The sequence below is a fragment of the Coregonus clupeaformis genome, unplaced genomic scaffold (genome assembly GCF_020615455.1).
Source record: "Coregonus clupeaformis isolate EN_2021a unplaced genomic scaffold, ASM2061545v1 scaf0572, whole genome shotgun sequence".
Lineage (NCBI taxonomy): Eukaryota > Metazoa > Chordata > Actinopteri > Salmoniformes > Salmonidae > Coregonus > Coregonus clupeaformis.
The window spans coordinates 177501-197516 of NW_025534027.1; the positions used below are offsets into that span (position 1 = coordinate 177501).

General features: G+C 44.2%; 1 protein-coding gene across 1 annotated transcript; it reads right to left on the bottom strand.

Moving 5' to 3' along the window:
* Positions 1 to 14599: 14599 nt before the first annotated feature.
* Positions 14600 to 19805, bottom strand: nr2e3 (nuclear receptor subfamily 2, group E, member 3). The gene is made up of 8 exons (XM_041857573.2): positions 18942 to 19805; positions 18101 to 18251; positions 17758 to 17861; positions 17298 to 17585; positions 16832 to 17010; positions 16262 to 16505; positions 15876 to 15981; positions 14600 to 15399 (listed from the first exon to the last, which is right to left on the bottom strand). Exons 1-8 carry the CDS (start codon positions 19033 to 19035, stop codon positions 15267 to 15269), a joined length of 1299 nt encoding a protein of 432 aa, XP_041713507.1. The 5' UTR covers positions 19036 to 19805; the 3' UTR covers positions 14600 to 15266.
* Between the last annotated feature and the right edge of the window lie 211 nt (positions 19806 to 20016).

The window sequence follows — 20016 nt, forward strand, 5'->3', positions numbered from 1 at the left end:
TTATTATTACTGTATACTCCCTGCAGCTCTCTAAATGGCCTCCCAATCTCCCTTCAGTCATTGGAAGAATAAAGCAGACAGAGAATGAAACGTTCTCGTCATTCTGAGGTTTAAATTGCACTGCTTTCCAAAATGGAGCCTTGTTATGTCCTGTTATTTATCCTGTTATTTATTTGCTGTCTCCACAGCCCACATTTCTTGAACAACGGCATTACAAATATATCTGACAAGAGCAATGTGTGCATCCCAAATGGCACCCTATTCCCAAAGGGCTCTGGTCTAAAGTAGTGCACTATTAAGGGAATAGGGTGTCATTTGGGACACAGTAATAAATGAATCTATGGCACAACCAACGCCTATGGGCCTTCTGTTGAACTGTAGTCCTCTGAGATATGGCCGGGACATACTGTACTGTTTACCAGTGGAGGCTGCTGAGGGGAGGACGGCTCATAATAATGGCTGGAACGGAGCGAACGGAATGGCATTAAACACATGGAAACCATGGAAACCATAGTGTTTGATGTTGTTGGCACCATTCCACTGATTCTGCTCCAGCCATTACCACGTGCCCCGTCCTCCCCAATTAAGGTGTCACCAACCTCCTGTGCTGTATACACCCATACTGTTGTGGCTATATTGTCATTATTACTGACAGTACCCTTTTAAGACTTTTATTGTGAAGCACTTAATTATTCCCAGAAGGCACCTGTGTGTGTCCAGAGGGAAAGAGACGAGTGTTGATGGGATTCGTACTTGGCTGTGTTCTTGTGATCAGAGAACTAATACAAGATAAAGTACTTTACCTGTTGGAACCGTTTATTCTAAGACCCACGATTCAGAAATGAAGGTTACAGACTAGTGACAGTGGTGCTTGGTGGTGCTAGGTTGCTAGTAAACATTCACAATCCAGAAATGAAGGTTACCATGTCATACAGTGGGGAACTGTAGTCTGAGAAATGGCTGGGACATACACACTGATACTGTCACACAGTGGTTGCCCTAACATGGGGGCACTGATAAAGTCCAGTCTACTGTCCAAGTAGTGTCGACAGCGAGACTGGGAGGACCTCTAGTGGTAAGAAAGTGTAATTGCTGTTGTTGTTAAAAGTGGACAGAAGGTGGCGCTGTTCATTTGATTTATACTGTCTTTGCTCACTGTTGAAGTTGCCACAACATCTATGCTCTGTTGGGAAGCTTGTTTTCTCTTCCTCTGAACTGGGGGTATGAAATCCTACTGTAAACCCTGCTACTCACCCCTTCAGTTAATAGATATCCTACTGTAAACCCTGCTTCTACTCACCCCTTCAGTTAATAGATATCCTACTGTAAACCCTGCTTCTACTCACCCCTTCAGTTAATAGATATCCTACTGTAAACCCTGCTTCTACTCATTTAATGATATCCACTGTAAACTTAATTCAGTAATAGATATCCTACTGTAAATCTTCTAGTCATCTCTTCAGTTAATAGATATCTTGGTGTAAACCCTGCTTCTACTCACCTTCATATATCCTACTGTAAACCCTGCTTCTACTCACCCCTTCAGTTAATAGATATCCTACTGTAAACCCTGCTTCTACTCACCCCTTCAGTTAATAGATATCCTACTGTAAACCCTGCTTCTACTCACCCCTTCAGTTAATAGATATCCTACTGTAAACCCTGCTTCTAGTCATCTCCTTCAGTTAATAGATATCTTGGTGTAAACCCTGCTTCTAGTCATCTCCCTCAGTTAATATATATCCTACTGTAAATCCTGCTTCTACTCACCCCCTTCAGTTAATATATATGTTGGTGTAAACCCTGCTTCTACTCACCCCTTCAGTTAATAGATATCTTGGTGTAAACCCTGCTTCTAGTCATCTCCTTCAGTTAATAGATATCCTACTGTAAACCCTGCTTCTACTCACCCCTACAGTTAATATATATCTTGGTGTAAACCCTGCTTCTAGTCATCTCCTTCAGTTAATTGATATCTTGGTGTAAACCCTGCTTCTACTCACCCCTTCAGTTAATAGGTATCCTACTGTAAACCCTGCTTCTAGTCATCACCTTCAGTTAATAGATATCTTGGTGTAAACCCTGCTTCTAGTCATCTCCTTCAGTTAATATATTGTCACGCCCTGGCTCTGGGGAGGCTTGCATGTTAAGCCAGGGTGTGAGTGTTCTTTGTTTTTCTAGTTCATGTATGTCTATGTTGGCCAGAGTGGATCTCAATCAGAGGCAACGAGTGTCAGCTGTTGCTGGTTGTCTCTCATTGGGAACCATATTTAGACAGGCTGTGTTCCCACAGGGTTTGTGGGATCTTGTTCCAATTAGGTTTGTGTTTGAACCGAGGATGTCACGTTATCGTTTGTTGTTTTGTTTGTGTGATTACTCATATAATAAAAATACGTTCACCTTCCACTCTGCGCCTTGGTCCTCTGTTCCCGACGAGCGTGACATATATATCTTCGTGTAAACCCTGCTTCTACTCACCCCCTTCAGTTAATTGATATCTTGGTGTAAACCCTGCTTCTACTCACCCCCTTCAGTTATTAGATATCCTACTGTAAACCCTGCTTCTAGTCATCACCTTCAGTTAATAGATATCTTGGTGTAAACCCTGCTTCTAGTCATCTCCTTCAGTTAATAGATATCCTACTGTAAACCCTGCTTCTAGTCATGTCCTTCAGTTAATATATATCCTACTGTAAACCCTGCTTCTAGTCATCTCCTTCAGTTAATAGATATCTTAGTGTAAACCCTGCTTCTATTCACCCCTTCAGTTAATATATATCCTGGTGTAAACCCTGCTTCTACTCACCCCTTCAGTTAATAGATATCCTACTGTAAACCCTGCTTCTACTCACCCCTTCAGTTAATATATATCTTGGTGTAAACCCTGCTTCTACTCACCCCTTCAGTTAATATATATCTTGGTGTAAACCCTGCTTCTACTCACCCCTTCAGTTAATATATATCTTGGTGTAAACCCTGCTTCTACTCACCCCTTCAGTTAATATATATCTTGGTGTAAACCCTGCTTCTACTCACCCCTTCAGTTAATATATATCTTGGTGTAAACCCTGCTTCTACTCACCCCTTCAGTTAATAGATACCCTACTGTAAACCCTGCTTCTACTCACCCCTTCAGTTAATAGATATCCTACTGTAAACCCTGCTTCTACTCACCCCTTCAGTTAATAGATATCTTGGTGTAAACCCTGCTTCTAGTCATCTCCCTCAGTTAATATATATCCTACTGTAAACCCTGCTTCTAGTCATCTCCTTCAGTTAATTGATATATTGGTGTAAACCCTGCTTCTACTCACCCCTTCAGTTAATAGATATCCTACTGTAAACCCTGCTTCTAGTCATCACCTTCAGTTAATAGATATCTTGGTGTAAACCCTGCTTCTAGTCATCTCCTTCAGTTAATATATTGTCACGCCCTGGCTCTGGGGAGGCTTGCATGTTGAGCCAGGGTGTGAGTGTTCTTTGTTTTTCTAGTTCATGTATGTCTATGTTGGCCAGAGTGGATCTCAATCAGAGGCAACGAGTGTCAGCTGTTGCTGGTTGTCTCTCATTGGGAACCATATTTAGACAGGCTGTGTTCCCACAGGGTTTGTGGGATCTTGTTCCAATTAGGTTTGTGTTTGAACCGAGGATGTCACGTTATCGTTTGTTGTTTTGTTTGTGTGATTACTCATATAATAAAAATACGTTCACCTTCCACTCTGCGCCTTGGTCCTCTGTTCCCGACGAGCGTGACATATATATCTTCGTGTAAACCCTGCTTCTACTCACCCCTTCAGTTAATAGATATCTTGGTATAAACCCTGCTTCTAGTCATCTCCTTCAGTTAATAGATATCCTACTGTAAACCCTGCTTCTAGTCATGTCCTTCAGTTAATATATATCCTACTGTAAACCCTGCTTCTAGTCATCTCCTTCAGTTAATAGATATCTTGGTGTAAACCCTGCTTCTATTCACCCCTTCAGTTAATATATATCTTGGTGTAAACCCTGCTTCTACTCACCCCTTCAGTTAATAGATATCTTGGTGTAAACCCTGCTTCTAGTCATCTCCCTCAGTTAATATATTTATTTGTATTTTTGCTTCTTAAATCTTTTATTTATTTATTTTAATCTTTTTTTTTTAATCTTTTTTTTAGGGGGTAGATCAGCTTTAATATTTCAGATAGATTGTAACTTCCATCAATGTAATTGTCTGCATCACTTCCAATCCCCCATATGTTTTTTTTCTCGCAAATATATATATACAGTTGAAGTCGGAAGTTTACATACACTTAGGTTGGAGTCATTAAAACTCATTTGTCAACCACTACACACATTTCTTGTTAACAAACTATAGTTTTGGCAAGTCGGTTAGAATATCTACTTTGTGCATGACACAAGTAATTTTTCCAACAATTGTTTACAGACAGATTATTTCACTTATAATTCACTGTATCACAATTCCAGTTGGTCAGAAGTTTACATACACTAAGTTGACTGTGCCTTTAATGGGGACAAAGATCGTACTTTATGGAGAAATATCCTCTGGTCTGATGAAACAAAAATAGAACTGTTTGGCCATAATGACCATCGTTATGTTTGGAGGAAAAAGGGGGATGCTTGCAAGCCGAAGAACACCATTCCAACCGTGAAGCATGGGGGTGGCAGCATCATGCTGTGGGGGTGCTTTGCTGCAGGAGGGACTGGTGCACTTCACAAAATAGATGGCATCATGAGAAAGGAAAATGATGTGGATATATTGAAGCAACATCTCAAGACATCAGTCAAGAAGTTAAAGCTTGGTCGCAAATGGGTCTTCAAAATGGACAATGACCCCAAGCATACTTCCAAAGTTGTGGCAAAATGGCTTAAGGACAACAAAGTCAAGGTATTGGAGTGGCCATCACAAAGCCCTGACCTCAACCCTATAGAACATTTGTGGGCAGAAATGAAAAAGAGTGTGCAAGCAAGGAGGCCTACAAACCTGACTCAGTTACACCAGCTCTGTCAGGAGGAATGGGCCAAGATTCACCCAACTTATTGTGGGAAGCTTGTGGAAGGCTACCCGGAATGTTTCACCCAAGTTAAACAATTTAAAGGCAATGCTACCAAATATTAATTGAGTGTATGTACACTTCTGTCCCACTGGGAATGTGATGAAAGAAATAAAAGCTGAAATAAATAATTCTCTCTACTATTATTCTGACATTTCACATTCTTAAAATAAAGTGGTGATCCTAACTGACCTAAGACTGGGAATTTTTACTAGGATTAAATGTCAGGAATTGTGTAAAAATGAGTTTAAATGTATTTGGCTAAGGTGTATGTATACTTCCGACTTCAACTGTATATATATATACATATATACACACATACACATATACACATACATACACACACATATATATATACATACATACATACATATATACATACAGTGGGGAGAATAAATATTTGATACACTGCCGATTTTGCAGGTTTTCCTACTTACAATGCATGTAGAGGTCTGTAATTTTTATCATAGGTACACTTCAACTGTGAGAGACGGAATCTAAAACAAAAATCCAGAAAATCACATTGTATGATCTTTAAGTAATTAATTTGCATTTTATTGCATGACATAAGTATTTGATCACCTACCAACCAGTAAGAATTCCGGCTCTCACAGACCTGTTAGTTTTTCTTTAAGAAGCCCTCCTGTTCTCCACTCATTACCTGTATTAACTGCACCTGTTTGAACTCGTTACCTGTATAAAAGACACCTGTCCACACACTCAATCAAACAGACTCCAACCTCTCCACAATGGCCAAGACCAGAGAGCTGTGTAAGGACATCAGGGATAAAATTGTAGACCTGCACAAGGCTGGGATGGGCTACAGGACAATAGGCAAGCAGCTTGGTGAGACGGCAACAACTGTTGGCGCAATTATTAGAAAATGGAAGAAGTTCAAGATGACGGTCAATCACCCTCAGTCTGGGACTCCATGCAAGATCTCACCTCGTGGGGCATCAATGATCAGGAGGAAGGTGAGGGATCAGCCCAGAACTACACGGCAGGACCTGGTCAATGACCTGAAGAGAGCTGGGACCACAGTCTCAAAGAAAACCATTAGTAACACACTACGCCGTCATGGATTAAAATCCTGCAGCGCACGCAAGGTCCCCCTGCTCATGTCCAGGCCCGTCTGAAGTTTGCCAATGACCATCTGGATGATCCAGAGGAAGAATGGGAGAAGGTCATGTGGTCTGATGAGACAAAAATATAACTTTTTGGTCTAAACTCCACTCGCCGTGTTTGGAGGAAGAAGAAGGATGAGTACAACCCCAAGAACACCATCCCAACCATGAAGCATGGAGGTGGAAACATCATTCTTTGGGGATGCTTTTCTGCAAAGGGGACAGGACGACTGCACCGTATTGAGTGGAGGATGGATGGGGCCATGTATCGCGAGATCTTAGCCAACAACCTTCTTCCCTCAGTAAGAGCATTGAAGATGGGTCGTGGCTGGGTCTTCCAGCATGACAACGACCCGAAACACACAGCCAGGGCAACTAAGGAGTGGCTCCGTAAGAAGCATCTCAAGGTCCTGGAGTGGCCTAGCCAGTCTCCAGACCTGAACCCAATAGAAAATCTTTGGAGGGAGCTGAAAGTCCGTATTGCCCAGCGACAGCCCCGAAACCTGAAGGATCTGGAGAAGGTCTGTATGGAGGAGTGGGCCAAAATACCTGCAGCTGTGTGTGCAAACCTGGTCAAGACCTACAGGAAACGTATGATCTCTGGAATTGCAAACAAAGGTTTCTGTACCAAATATTAAGTTCTGCTTTTCTGATGTATCAAATACTTATGTCATGCAATAAAATGCAAATTAATTACTTAAAGATCATACAATGTGATTTTCTGGATTTTTGTTTTATTCCGTCTCTCACAGTTGAAGTGTACCTATGATAAAAATTACAGACCTCTACATGCTTTGTAAGTAGGAAAACCAGCAAAATCGGCAGTGTATCAAATACTTGTTCTCCCCACTGTACATCCATTCACACACACATATCCTTTTTTAAATTATATTTCCCTTCAGTACTTTCCAACCCCACCACCCCTTCCCCAATTGGAGTAAACTAGTGAACAACAACGCTTAGGCCTCTACTTCCAGCCCATACATACTATATCCATTTTATGGACACAGTCAAATTCTACAATAATTATATTTTGTTTGTTTTTACTCCTGAACTTCCTCCGATCATTTTCATGATGTCCATCTGGTTTGCTTCTATATGCCATATTTTTCTAACTGTGCTCTTTCACAAAAGCTCTCAACCTATAACCTATATATTATTATGGACACAGTATGCTTTACATTAGTTATCCTGTTGTTATTAGTTGTTGTTATTAGTCCCATCCTTCATCTCCATTCAACACCTCCCATCTATCTCTTAACACCAACCATATTGGATTAATATTTGCCATATATTTTTCAACTGTACTGTGATGTTTTACAACAGTTCTGAACCTTTCTATTCTCATTGTTTCTACAGATCATACATTTAAAATAAAAAAATTTTGCTAAAAGTATTATTATATTATTGATCGATTGACTATGACTTTTCAGATCATCCAGTAATGCTATCTGCAAGGTTAGCTCCAGGTAAATATTGCAATCCTTTAGCCATTCCTGGACCTGTGTCCAAAAACAAGCGACAAATGGACAGTACCAAAACAAATGATTTAATGATTCTGTCTCCTCTCAGCAAAATCTGCAGAGCTGGGAAGATTGTATTCCCCATATAAATAACATTATATTGGTAGCAAGAATTGTATATAATAATTTAAATTGAAAAATTCTAAGTTTTGAATCCGCGTCGTTTTGCGTATCAATTCATAAACACTATGCCATGGAACCGGTACGTCAAAAATCTCTTCCCAACTATTTTGCAATCTACAGTATATGGGACGGCTGTCAATCCTTTGGTCCTTAAATTAAACTGGTATACTTTTTTATTTATCACAATTTTCTTTAACCAATTATATTCTTAAATGCAAGGCGACAGACACGTTTTTGTTAGCTGCATGTGCGACATAACTCCACCAGTCCTACCGATAATATCATTCATGAAGATTATACCTTTTTTCTTCTTTTTTTATAAAAAAGAAAAGGTTTTTTAACAATTAGTATATTTGAGTTTAACCACAATATTTGTTGCATTATTTGTTCTGTCGTTTCTGGAGGATTAAATTGAAATTGCAACCAACTTTCTATGGCTTGTTTTAGAAATAGTGATATCTGGGAGATGATTTCCTTTTCAAATAACTGAAAGTGTGTGGTTGTAATCTGAATAAAGGGAAAAAGGCCATTCTTGAACATTGGGTGAGACAATCTTACTAATTTGCTAGAGAACCAGTTCGGATATCTAGTATAACTTTTGTATGACTGAAGCTTTTAGTGATAGGTCTAATGCTTTAATATATAATAATTTCTGTCCTCCGAATTCATAACCATAAGCAAATAGGTAAACTGGGATAATACTAAAGAGTGAATCAAGGTATTTACCTTTCCATGGTAGCAAGATCTTATCTATGTTTGCTAACTTTCTATTAAAATGTATTGGAGTGAGATCATTTATTTCATTTGGGATATGTATTCCGAGTATATCCACATCAGCATCAGACCATTTTATTGGTAAACTACATGGTAATGTAAAAATTGTATTTTTTAGTGATCCAATACTGTCACGCTCGTCAAACACAGTGGACCAAGGCGCAGCGTGATATGCGAACATACTTTTATTTATATTCACCCACACGAACAAAACGATACGTGAAGTCCTTGGTTTACAACACAAAACCAACACGGAACAAGATACCACAAAACACTGTGGAAAACAGGCTGCCTAAGTATGGTTCCCAATCAGAGACAACAAGCAACAGCTGACACTCGTTGCCTCTGATTGAGAACAACCCCGGCCAACACAGAAACACATGAGCTAGATAAAGAACCTAGAACACAAACACATAGAAACTACACACCCTGGCTCAACATAACAGAGTCCCAGAGCCAGGGCGTGACAGTACCCCCCCCCCCCAAAGGCGCGGACTGCGACCGCGCCAAACATAAACCGAACAGGGGAGGGCCGGGTGGGCATTCCTCCTCGGAGGCGGTTCCGGCTCCGGGCTTGACCACCACCCTCCAACAATCCCCCCGTAGCGCCCCTGGTCCAGTCTGGTCCCGCTGGCTGGAGCTGGACTGGACATCGGTGGAGCGGATTGCTTAGGCTCCGATGTGGAGCAGCTGACCGGTACCTGACCAGGCACCGGTGACCCAGGCACGGGCTGTGCCGGACTGACGACGCGCACCACAGGCTTGGTGCGGGGAGCAGGAATGGGCCGGACCGGGCTGACGAAGCGCACCACAGGCTTGGTGCGGGGAGCAGGAACGGGCCGGACCAGGCTGACGACGCACACCCCTTGCTTGGTGCGGGGAGCAGGAACGGGCCGGACCAGGCTGACGATGCGCACCACAGGCTTGGTGCGGGGAGCAGGACTGAGCCGGACCGGGCTGACGACGCGCACCCCTGGCTTGGTGCGGGGAGCAGGAACGGGCCAGACCGGGCTGGCGACACACACCATAAGCTTGGTGCGGGGAGCAGGAACGGGCCGGACCGGGCTGACGATGCGCACCACAGGCTTGGTGCGGGGAGCAGGGACGGGCCGAACCGGGCTGACGAAGCGCACCACAGGCTTGGTGCGGGGAGCAGGAACGGGCCGGACCAGGCTGACGACGCGCACCATTGGCTTGGTGCGGGGAGCAGGAACAGGCCGGGCCGGGCTGGCGACGCGCACCGTAGGCTTGGTGCGAGAGGCAGGAACAGGCCGGACCGGGCTGGCGACGCGCATCACAGGCTTGGTGCGAGGGACAGGAACAGGCCGGACCGGACTGGCAACACACCTCAGTACCTCTCGCCGTGCCTCTACATTTTCCTTCCCTCTACTCGCCAATGGCTCCCGTAACCCGGTGGCCTTCTCTCCTCGTCCACTAACTCGCCCCTTATCTGCCTCCAGCAGCCCCGTCGTCCACGGTGTGAGCCCCCCCCTAAAAATGTATTGGGCTTGTCTCCCCCCGTGGATATGGCCTCCATGGCTCTCGCCAGACTCTCCATCCTCTGCTCCCAAGTCCAACCTCTCTCCTCCTCACGCTGCTTGACCCAGTCGAGGTGGTATCTTCTGTCACGCTCGTCAAACACAGTGGACCAAGGCGCAGCGTGATATGCGAACATACTTTTATTTATATTCACCCACACGAACAAAACAACAAAACGATACGTGAAGTCCTTGGTTTACAACACAAAACCAACACGGAACAAGATACCACAAAACACTGTGGAAAACAGGCTGCCTAAGTATGGTTCCCAATCAGAGACAACAAGCAACAGCTGACACTCGTTGCCTCTGATTGAGAACCACCCCGGCCAACACAGAAACACATGAGCTAGATAAAGAACCTAGAACACAAACACATAGAAACTACACACCCTGGCTCAACATAACAGAGTCCCAGAGCCAGGGCGTGACAAATACGTAATATAGTACATTTATCATAATTTGGTTGTAATCCAGAGAGGTTAGAAAATGTATCTAGATCCTCTATGAGGCTGTGGAGGGATTCAAGTTGTGGATTTAAAAGAAAACATGAATCATCAGCGTACAATGACACCTTTGTTTTTAAGCCCTGGATTTATAATCCCTTGATATTATTGTTGGATCTGATTTTAATAGCTAACATCTCGATGGCAATAATAAATAGATATGCCGATAGTGGACAACCTTGTTTCACTCCTCTTGACAGTTTAAAACTTTCTGAGAAATAGCCATTATTGTCACGATCGTCTAAGGAGGGAGAGGACCAAGGCGCAGCGTTGAAAGCAAACATATTTATTTTATCAAGATCACACGATCAAAACAACGAAACGTGATGTCCTTGGTTACAAAAACAAACCAACACGGAACAAGAAACCACAACACAAAGTGAAAAGACCGATAGTTAAATATGGCTCCCAATCAGAGACAACCAGCTGTCACTCGTTGCCTCTGATTGGGAGTCACTCAGCCCAACATAGAAAATCAAACATAGAATACACACCCTGGCTCAACATAACATTGTCCCCAGAGCCAGGGCGTGACAGTACCCCCCCCTAAAGGCGCGGACTCCGACCGCGCCAACTAAATCCCACAGGGGAGGGACCGGGTGGGCACTCCGCCTTGGCGGCGGATCCGGCCCGGGCCTGATCCCCACTCCCTCTCCAACCCCCAAAGTACCCCTGGTCCGGTCTGGCCCCGCTGGCCGGAGCCGGACTGACGATACGCACCCCTGGCTTGGTGCGTGGAGCAGGAATGGACCGGACTGGGCTGGCGACGCGCACCACAGACTTGGTGCGGAGAGCAGGAACGGGCCGGACAGGGCTGACGCAAACGCACCACAGACTTGGTGCGGAGAGCAGGCACGGGCCGTGCCGGACTGATGACGCACACCACTGGCTTGGTGCGGGGAGCTTGGATGGGCCGGACTGGGCTGGCGACGCACCCCGTAGGCTTGGTGCGTGGAGCAGGTACTGGCCGGGCTGGGCTGGCGACGCACACCGTAGGCTTGGTGCGGAGAGCAGGAACGGGCCGGACAGGGCTGACGAAACGCACCACAGACTTGGTGCGGAGAGCAGGCACGGGCCGTGCCGGACTGATGATGCACACCACTGGCTTGGTGCGGGGAGCTTGGATGGGCCGGACTGGGCTGGCGACGCACCCCGTAGGCTTGGTGCGTGGAGCAGGGACAGGCCGGGCTGGGCTGGCGACGCGCACCGTACACTTGGTGCGAGGGGCTGGAACAGGCCGGACCGTACTGGGGACACACACCACTGGCTCTACCTCGGGATCTGGAACGGGCCGGACCGGACTGGTAACACACCCCAGTACCTCTCGCCGTGCCTCTACATCCTCCATCCCCTCTTCGACCAGTGGCCCCCGTAACCTGGCGGCCTCCTCTGGCAACCCGCTGGGCCGCTCTATCGCGGCCTCCTGCTGGTCCGACGTCGTGAGCCCCCCTAAAAAAATTTCTGGGGGTCTCTCCTCCCCGTGGGCCAGGCCTCCATCGTTCTCGCCAGACTCTCACCCCACTGCTCCAAAGTCCAACCTCTCTCCTCTTCTCTTGGCTTGGCCCAGTCGAGACTCCTACTCAACTGCTCCCAAGTCCATCCTCTCTATTCTTCACGCTGCTTGGTCCTGTTATGGTGGTTTCTTCTGTCACGATCGTCTAAGGAGGGAGAGGACCAAGGCGCAGCGTTGAAAGCAAACATATTTATTTTATCAAGATCACACGATCAAAACAACGAAACGTGACGTCCTTGGTTACAAAAACAAACCAACACGGAACAAGAAACCACAACACAAAGTGAAAAGACCGATAGTTAAATATGGCTCCCAATCAGAGACAACCAGCTGTCACTCGTTGCCTCTGATTGGGAGTCACTCAGCCCAACATAGAAAATCAAACATAGAATACACACCCTGGCTCAACATAACATTGTCCCCAGAGCCAGGGTGTGACAATTATTTACTATTTTACACCTAGGGTTAGTATACATGATTTTAACCCAATTCATAAGAGATTGTCCGAAATTGAAATGCTCCAGGCATTTATATATAAACCCCAGTCTCACTTTATCAAATGCCTTTTCGAAGTCTGCTATGAATAGTAGGCCTGGTTTCCAAGATTTTTCATAGTGTTCTATTGTTTCCAATACTTGCCTTATATTATCTCCAATTATTTTACATTTTAGTCATTTAGCAGACGCTCTTATCCAGAGCGACTTACAGTTAGTGAGTGCATACATTTTTCATACTGGCCCCCTGTGGGAATCAAACCCACAACCCTGGCGTTGCAAATGCCATGCTCTACCAACTGAGCTACACGGGGCCCGTCCAATGTATCGCCCATGTAAAAAACCTGTCTGATTAGAATGAATAATGTCCGACAATACCTTTTTAATTCTATGCGCTATACATTTTGCTAGAATTTTTGCATCACAACACTGAACTGTAAGGGGCCTCTAATTTTTTTTATGGACTGGACTTTATATTTTCCACTTGTATCCTGTTTCAGTAATAATGAGATCAGACCTTCTTCTTGAGTGTCAGATGATCTACCATTTACATAGGAGTGGTTAAAACATGCTAATAACGGTCCTCTTGGTATATCAAAAAAGGTTTGGTATACCTCGACTGGTATGCCATCCAACCCTGGAGTTTTCCCAGACTTAAAGTCTTTAATTGCATCCAGAAGTTCCTCCTCTGTAATTTCACCTTCACATGAGTCTTTCTGTGTGGCTGTTAATTTGACATTATCAATAGAAAAAAAATCTCTACAATTTGCTTCAGTTAGAGGAGATGGAGGCGACTGAAACGAAAACATATGCTTAAAGTACTTTGTTTCCTCCTTCAAAATATAATTTGGTGAATCATGGGTGACTCCGTCATTTGTAACCAGTTTCAATAAATTATTTTTGGTAGCATTCCTATGTTGAAGATTTAAAAAGAATTTGGTGCATTTTTCCCCATATTCCATCCAGTTTGCTTTATTTTTATAATATATTACACTTGATCTTTCTTGAATAAGTTTCTCCATTTCTTTTTGTTTTTCCTCTAATTTATTCTGAGCCTCTATGTTACAGTTTTTATTGCTATCTATCTGTTCTGCTAGACCTTCTATTTCCTTTGTTAGTATGGACTCTTTCGACCTAAATTGCTTTTGTTTTCGAGATGAGTACTGAATTGCATGGCTTCTAAAGGCACATTTAAAGGTGTCCCATACAATAAGGGGATTTGCTGTACCTATGTTATGTCGGAAAAAATAATTTATAAATTCCTCTGTCCTAGATAAAAACAAGTTATCATCCAATAGGCTTTGATTAAATGTCCAATATCCTCGCCCACATGGAAATTCAGTAAGAGTAATGTATATGCCAATTATATGATGGTCCGACGGCATTCTGTCCCCTATCAACACTTTTTAAACTTTTGGTGCCAACGAGAATGACATAAGAAAGAAGTCAAGACGACTAGCTTGATTGAGTCTCCGCCATGTATATCTCACTAGATCAGGATATTTAAGCCTCCATATATCTATAATATATATATTGGTGTAAACCCTGCTTTTATTCACCCCTTCAGTTAATAGATATCTTGGTATAAACCCTGCTTCTAGTCATCTCCTTCAGTTAATAGATATCTTGGTGTAAACCCTGCTTCTAGTCATGTCCTTCAGTTAATATATATCCTACTGTAAACCCTGCTTCTAGTCATGTCCTTCAGTTAATATATATCCTACTGTAAACCCTGCTTCTAGTCATCTCCTTCAGTTAATAGATATCTTGGTGTAAACCCTGCTTCTAGTCATCTCCTTCAGTTAATATATATCCTACTGTAAACCCTGCTTCTAGTCACCCCCTTCAGTTCAGTGAAACTGTCATAGAGGGAAGAAAGGTAACCGTCTTGGCTCAAATGTAGGCCTGCCAGCCGTGTGCTTCATTGAAAGAAATACGTAAACACGAAAGTACAAGTTTCAATTTATCAAGGCATGAAATCATAAATACAGCACACATATTTATGACAGCAGAAATGTACAGTATCTAACACCAAACAGATTGTATATAAATATATTACATGACATCGTGAAAAAAGACATAATGGACAGCTAGACAGAAACGTAACTGAAGATATGAAACACAAACTTTCTGTCCAACAGTACAAAGCTCAAAAGCAGGTCCGTTTTCAACACTCTCTTACAGCGATAACGTATTTACATGGTTTTCTTACACACAGCAAATAACAGATTCACAACATTCTGTTACAACACGGCAGTTTGTTAGCTTTCAGCATGTTCACTTGCAGTGTGTCTTAGTGCAGTATAACTGAGCGTCCATTTTGTTTCTCTGTGTATTAGTTCTTGCTGTCAGCATGTTCCCTTGCAGTGTGTCTTAGTGCAGTATAACTGAGCGTCCATTTTGTTTCTCTGTGTATTAGTTCTTGCTGTCAGCATGTTCCCTTGCAGTGTGTCTTAGTGCAGTATAACTGAGCGTCCATTTTGTTTCTCTGTGTATTAGTTCTTGCTGTCAGCATGTTCCCTTGCAGTGTGTCTTAGTGCAGTATAACTGAGCGTCCATTTTGTTTCTCTGTGTCTTAGTGCAGTATAACTGAGCGTCCATTTTGTTTCTCTGTGTATTAGTTCTTGAACATGTCACACAGCAGTTTCTCCATAGGGGTGTTGCCGATGGTCCTGTGGAAGAAGAGGAGCTCGATCCGCTCGGAGCTGACGAAACGCAGAGAGGGCAACAGCAGGAGGAGCTTCCCAAATCTACACCGAGAGAGAGAGAGACAGCGAAGGGTGGTGAGTTATACACTTTGTATTTACAGCAAAGAGATTCCGTCAAAGTCCTGAACTGTCTAAAAAATAGAAAATGAAACTGATTCCAATTCTGTTAAAAGCTATCAAGATAATATCAAGATCAAGTCATTTACAGATCCCTAAAAGTGACATTTGATTTCACCAGCCAATTGAACATACTCTCATTCTTCAGGTTAGTAGCTAGCTATACATACATTGGAATCCAGATCCATGTGGATAAAAGAGCATAAAGGAAGAGTCTTGAGTGCAGGGAGGTCAGTGAGGTTGTGCAGGGAGGTCAGTGAGGTTGTGCAGGGGGGTCAGTGAGGTTGTGCAGGGAGGTCAGTATGATTGTGCAGGGAGGTCAGTGAGGTTGTGCAGGGAGGTCAGTATGATTGTGCAGGGAGGTCAGTGAGGTTGTGCAGGGAGGTCGTAGTGAATCCTACCTGGCAGGCTGACTGGAGTAATGTGATCTAATGTGTTGTCCCAACATCACCTGGGACTGATCCTGTAGGTTCTCTACCTGCTCTGGGTCCTTCAGACCTCGGGTCTCTGTGACAACAAAGAGTAGAAGCCAGTCAAACAATCGTATGTCTTATTATCCACATGGCCAGACAGAATCTGTGGAAGTAGAATTTATACCCCCAGAAATAGAAAGACCTCTGGCAGTAAATCTAATCCAGATCAAACAGAAATATGTATTGCATTACATTCAGCTCTGTTCCCAAAAACATCACCACAGATTATATCTGGCCCTTCTTATTGCAAAGAAATTACACCACCGCAACAACAACAAAAAAAACAACATCCCCCTGACGCCCCAGGCTCCCACCTGGTTTAAAGAGAACGATGGCCTTGAGGCAGGCGAACTCAGTGGGGTCTACGGCCAGGGCTTTGAACCTACTGAAGACCTCCTGGAGCAGACGCAGGTCCAGGCTGCTGTAGGATGTCTTACTCTGCGTGGTGGTGGGGGACACGTCAGGGAGGGACAGCAGAGGACAGCTGTCCAGGGGGAGAGACCACTGGATGGCACACAGCAGGAAGAGTTCAGACCACGCCTCCTCCAGCAGGATCACCTGGAGGGGGACAAAGGAAGTCAGATCAGTGGGGGGGGGTCACACAAGGTTAGAGGTCACTGGTGACAGGTCATAAACATGACATCACAAACTGTGTCTCAAAGTGTCTCAAAACAGTGTCTCAAAACAGGTGGAAGTTGTATCAAACTATTCCTTGCACCATAAAAAAAACATCGCATGTTTACCTGTTTGAGCTATACGACAGTGTTCATATTGACAAACTATCAATTACCAAACGATGTAGTGATATGTTTTATAAGCAGTTTATACTGTAAGTAAACCCTTTAACTGAAGTCTTCATGTACAATCATAGTGTCCTGTCTTACCTGGTCTCTGAAGGGGAGATTGGAGAACACTGGAAGGTTCTTGGCCCATTTAACAGACATAAAGAGAAGCCGGGCTGAAGTCTCGTACACGTTCTCTGTACTGGAAGGGTACAGGGACATGTGGTAGTCTGAGGACGCCCTCTCTGGCTCGTTACTGGTCACATCAATGTTCTCATCAACTGTGAAAGAAGTGAAATGATTTAAATACAAAGATAAAACCTGGACATTATGGAAACAGTGAGAGAAACTGTAAATACGTGAGAAAGAAAGATGAAGTAGAAAGAAAGAAAGAAAGAAAGAAAGAAAGAAAGAAAGAAAGAAAGAAAGAAAGAAAGAAAGAAAGAAAGAAAGAAAGAAAGAAAGAAAGAAAGAAAGAAAGAAAGAAAGAAAGAAAGAAAGAAAGAAAGAAAGAAAGAAAGAAAGGGAGGAAAAGCAGCCAACAAAGCCATAATAAAACCCTCCTCACCATCCTCAGGCTCCAGTTTAGCGCATGTCTCAGCGGTCATGAGGCTGACCATGAAGCGGTGGTTGTTCTGAGGGCTGGGGGAGGAGCCACAGCGCTGTGGGGGGGCAGAGGAGGAGCTGGTGGAGGTGGAGGTGATGTGGGGCCGGGTGATCACTGAGCAGGAGGAGGAAGAGGAGGAAGAGGAAGTGGGATCCCGTGTGGTGGCCAGGTGCTCCTTGTCTGTGTCCACGTCGATGGAGTCCAGATGCACCTGAGACGTGCTGCGGGGCTGACGCTCGTTCTGGACAGCTGGGGGGGGGGGGGAGTTAAGACACACCTTTACACTTCACCGTCCAAGGAGACAGACTGCTCAACAAACATATCCCAACTCTAACCTGAACTATACAAACTTTCAGATCTATTCATACTGAAAAACAGATTATTATCTTTGACTCCAAATAAATGAATTTCACCGACTCACCATCTTTGTTCATGCCTGCCTGTAGGCACTTCTTCAGCCGACAGGCTTGGCACTGGTTCCGATGGGCCTTATCCACTGGGCACATGCCCGTACCAGCCTGACACCTGTTGGGATGAGCAGAGGAAAACATATCTTTAGCAGAGTTTCACAGTATGTGAAATAATACATTATTCTAGAGATTTAAACGTCAACTAAGAAGTCGGGATCAACTTAAATGTATTAAAATCACATTTTTTTATTTTATTTATTTGTATGTAAAGTTGTGATGACACAGTTAGCCTATCTATCAGTGGGTAGTTTGACTGTACACTAGGCTACAGTGTCTGTTACCACGGCGACTCACCTGTATATGAGTCTCCGTCGGACGCTGCGTTTGAAGAACCCGCTGCAGCCGTTGCAGGCGTAGATGCCGTAGTGTTTTCCACTGCTGGTGTCTCCACAGACCTTACAGAGCAGCGCTGGACTCAGGGCTTTACCCGGGGCTGGACTCTTTGCTGGGGGACAATAGAGAGAGAGAGAGAGGTGGGGTAGTTTGAGACAGTAGTTAGAGACAGCATAGTTGATCCAACTATCAAATAATTGAACATTTTAATTAAGCAACATCACTTTTTTCTCTCCAACATAAATAATATAATTCTCAATTATTTGTTATTCCAAAAATAGTATTTTCTACTCATTGAAAATTAATATTTGTATCAATGAAATAAAAATAAATTTCAATGCATTCAATTTGAAACGTCAGCGCTGATAGAAAGCAGACATTTTACTTTAAAGTATTTGAAATTTGGAGCCGCACACAGACTAAGCTTGTAATCTGCATAATATCTATACGTTGACTGTTATCAGTAACAATTCCGTCAGGCTCATCATGGTGCCAGCAATCTGGACAGCAACCTGTTGTTTCTAATGGGAGAACGCAGCACTGAGGTCTCACCTGCTCTGCCAGTAAAGAAGAAAAGCGCCCACACGTGGTAAATGCTGATCCCAAGTGCTTCACTGTGGAACACAATCTATAATAAACTATGTGTATTGCGGTCTGAACTTCGTTGGTTGTGTTGCAAGAATAAAGCAACTCTGGAGCAGCATTTAACATGAGCGGCTTTTATTTCCTTTATTCGCCGAGCTTTTGGCCCGAGCACCAGCTTTTAGAAATAATGTGAAGTCCATATCAGCCAAACATTTACCTCCTCTGCTGTCACAGTCGGTGCCACTGCTCCCTGAAGATTGGCTTGGAGAGGAGGAGGAGGGATGGATCTTAGACAGGTGATCCTCCATCATGGTTTGTCAATATGTCCTAACGATGTCTTGTGGACCGGTCGCTTTCCCCCCCCAGAGGTTACTGTAAACGGCTTAGAAGTTCTGAAATCGTTTCCCAACGCAATGACGAGCCTAGCTGCTGTGTGGCAATCAGCGACGATGCAGGAAAAGTTAGTCGAAGTGTCACTGCCAATCTATTGGAGTGCAGAAATGTCCTGATGGATGGGTAGCTCTGACTGGCAGATGGCTGGTCAGTTCGGTTCCTCTTTAGGCCAGATCCACTCCCCCCTATGGTCACCCAGTCACTGGATGTCCTGTATCCACGTTGTCTCTCCTTCCTCGGTCCCTTGGTGACGGAGATACGATGATCTCTCAGTCTCTCCTTCCTCTCTGTCCCTTGGTGATGGAGATACGATGATCTCTCAGTCTCTCCTTCCTCTGTTCCTTTGGTGATGAAGATACGATGATCTCTCAGTCTCTCCTTCCTCTCTGTCCCTTGGTGACGGAGATACGATGATCTCTCAGTCTCTCCTTCCTCTGTTCCTTTGGTGATGGAGATACGATGATCTCTCAGTCTCTCCTTCCTCTCTGTCCCTTGGTGACGGAGATACGATAATCTCTCAGTCTCTCTCAGGTCCTGGATAGTCTCTTGGTCTCTGTAACAGTGGTGTGATCTGCTGGACAGTGGAAGTTAGTTAACACTGTCAGTTCCTCTGTCCTGTCCTCCCTCTTGGCCAGAGCTGTGTGTGTCTGTGGGTCCTCCCTGGTGGGAGCTCCTCTAAAGGGGAGACCGTGGGGACGGGTAGTGGGGGGCAGGATTAGTCCACAGCGCTGTGTAAGCACATGCTGCTCATTACTCATCCTCTTAATCTTTACTGTTCATCCACTGGTCTGATCAATCAGTCACATTGCCAGGACTTAGAACAATGTGGAACAAGGGGGGGGGAAATATTAAAAGAGAAGAATAGAGAAGGTCACAGAGGGCTGTAACTTTATACCTGT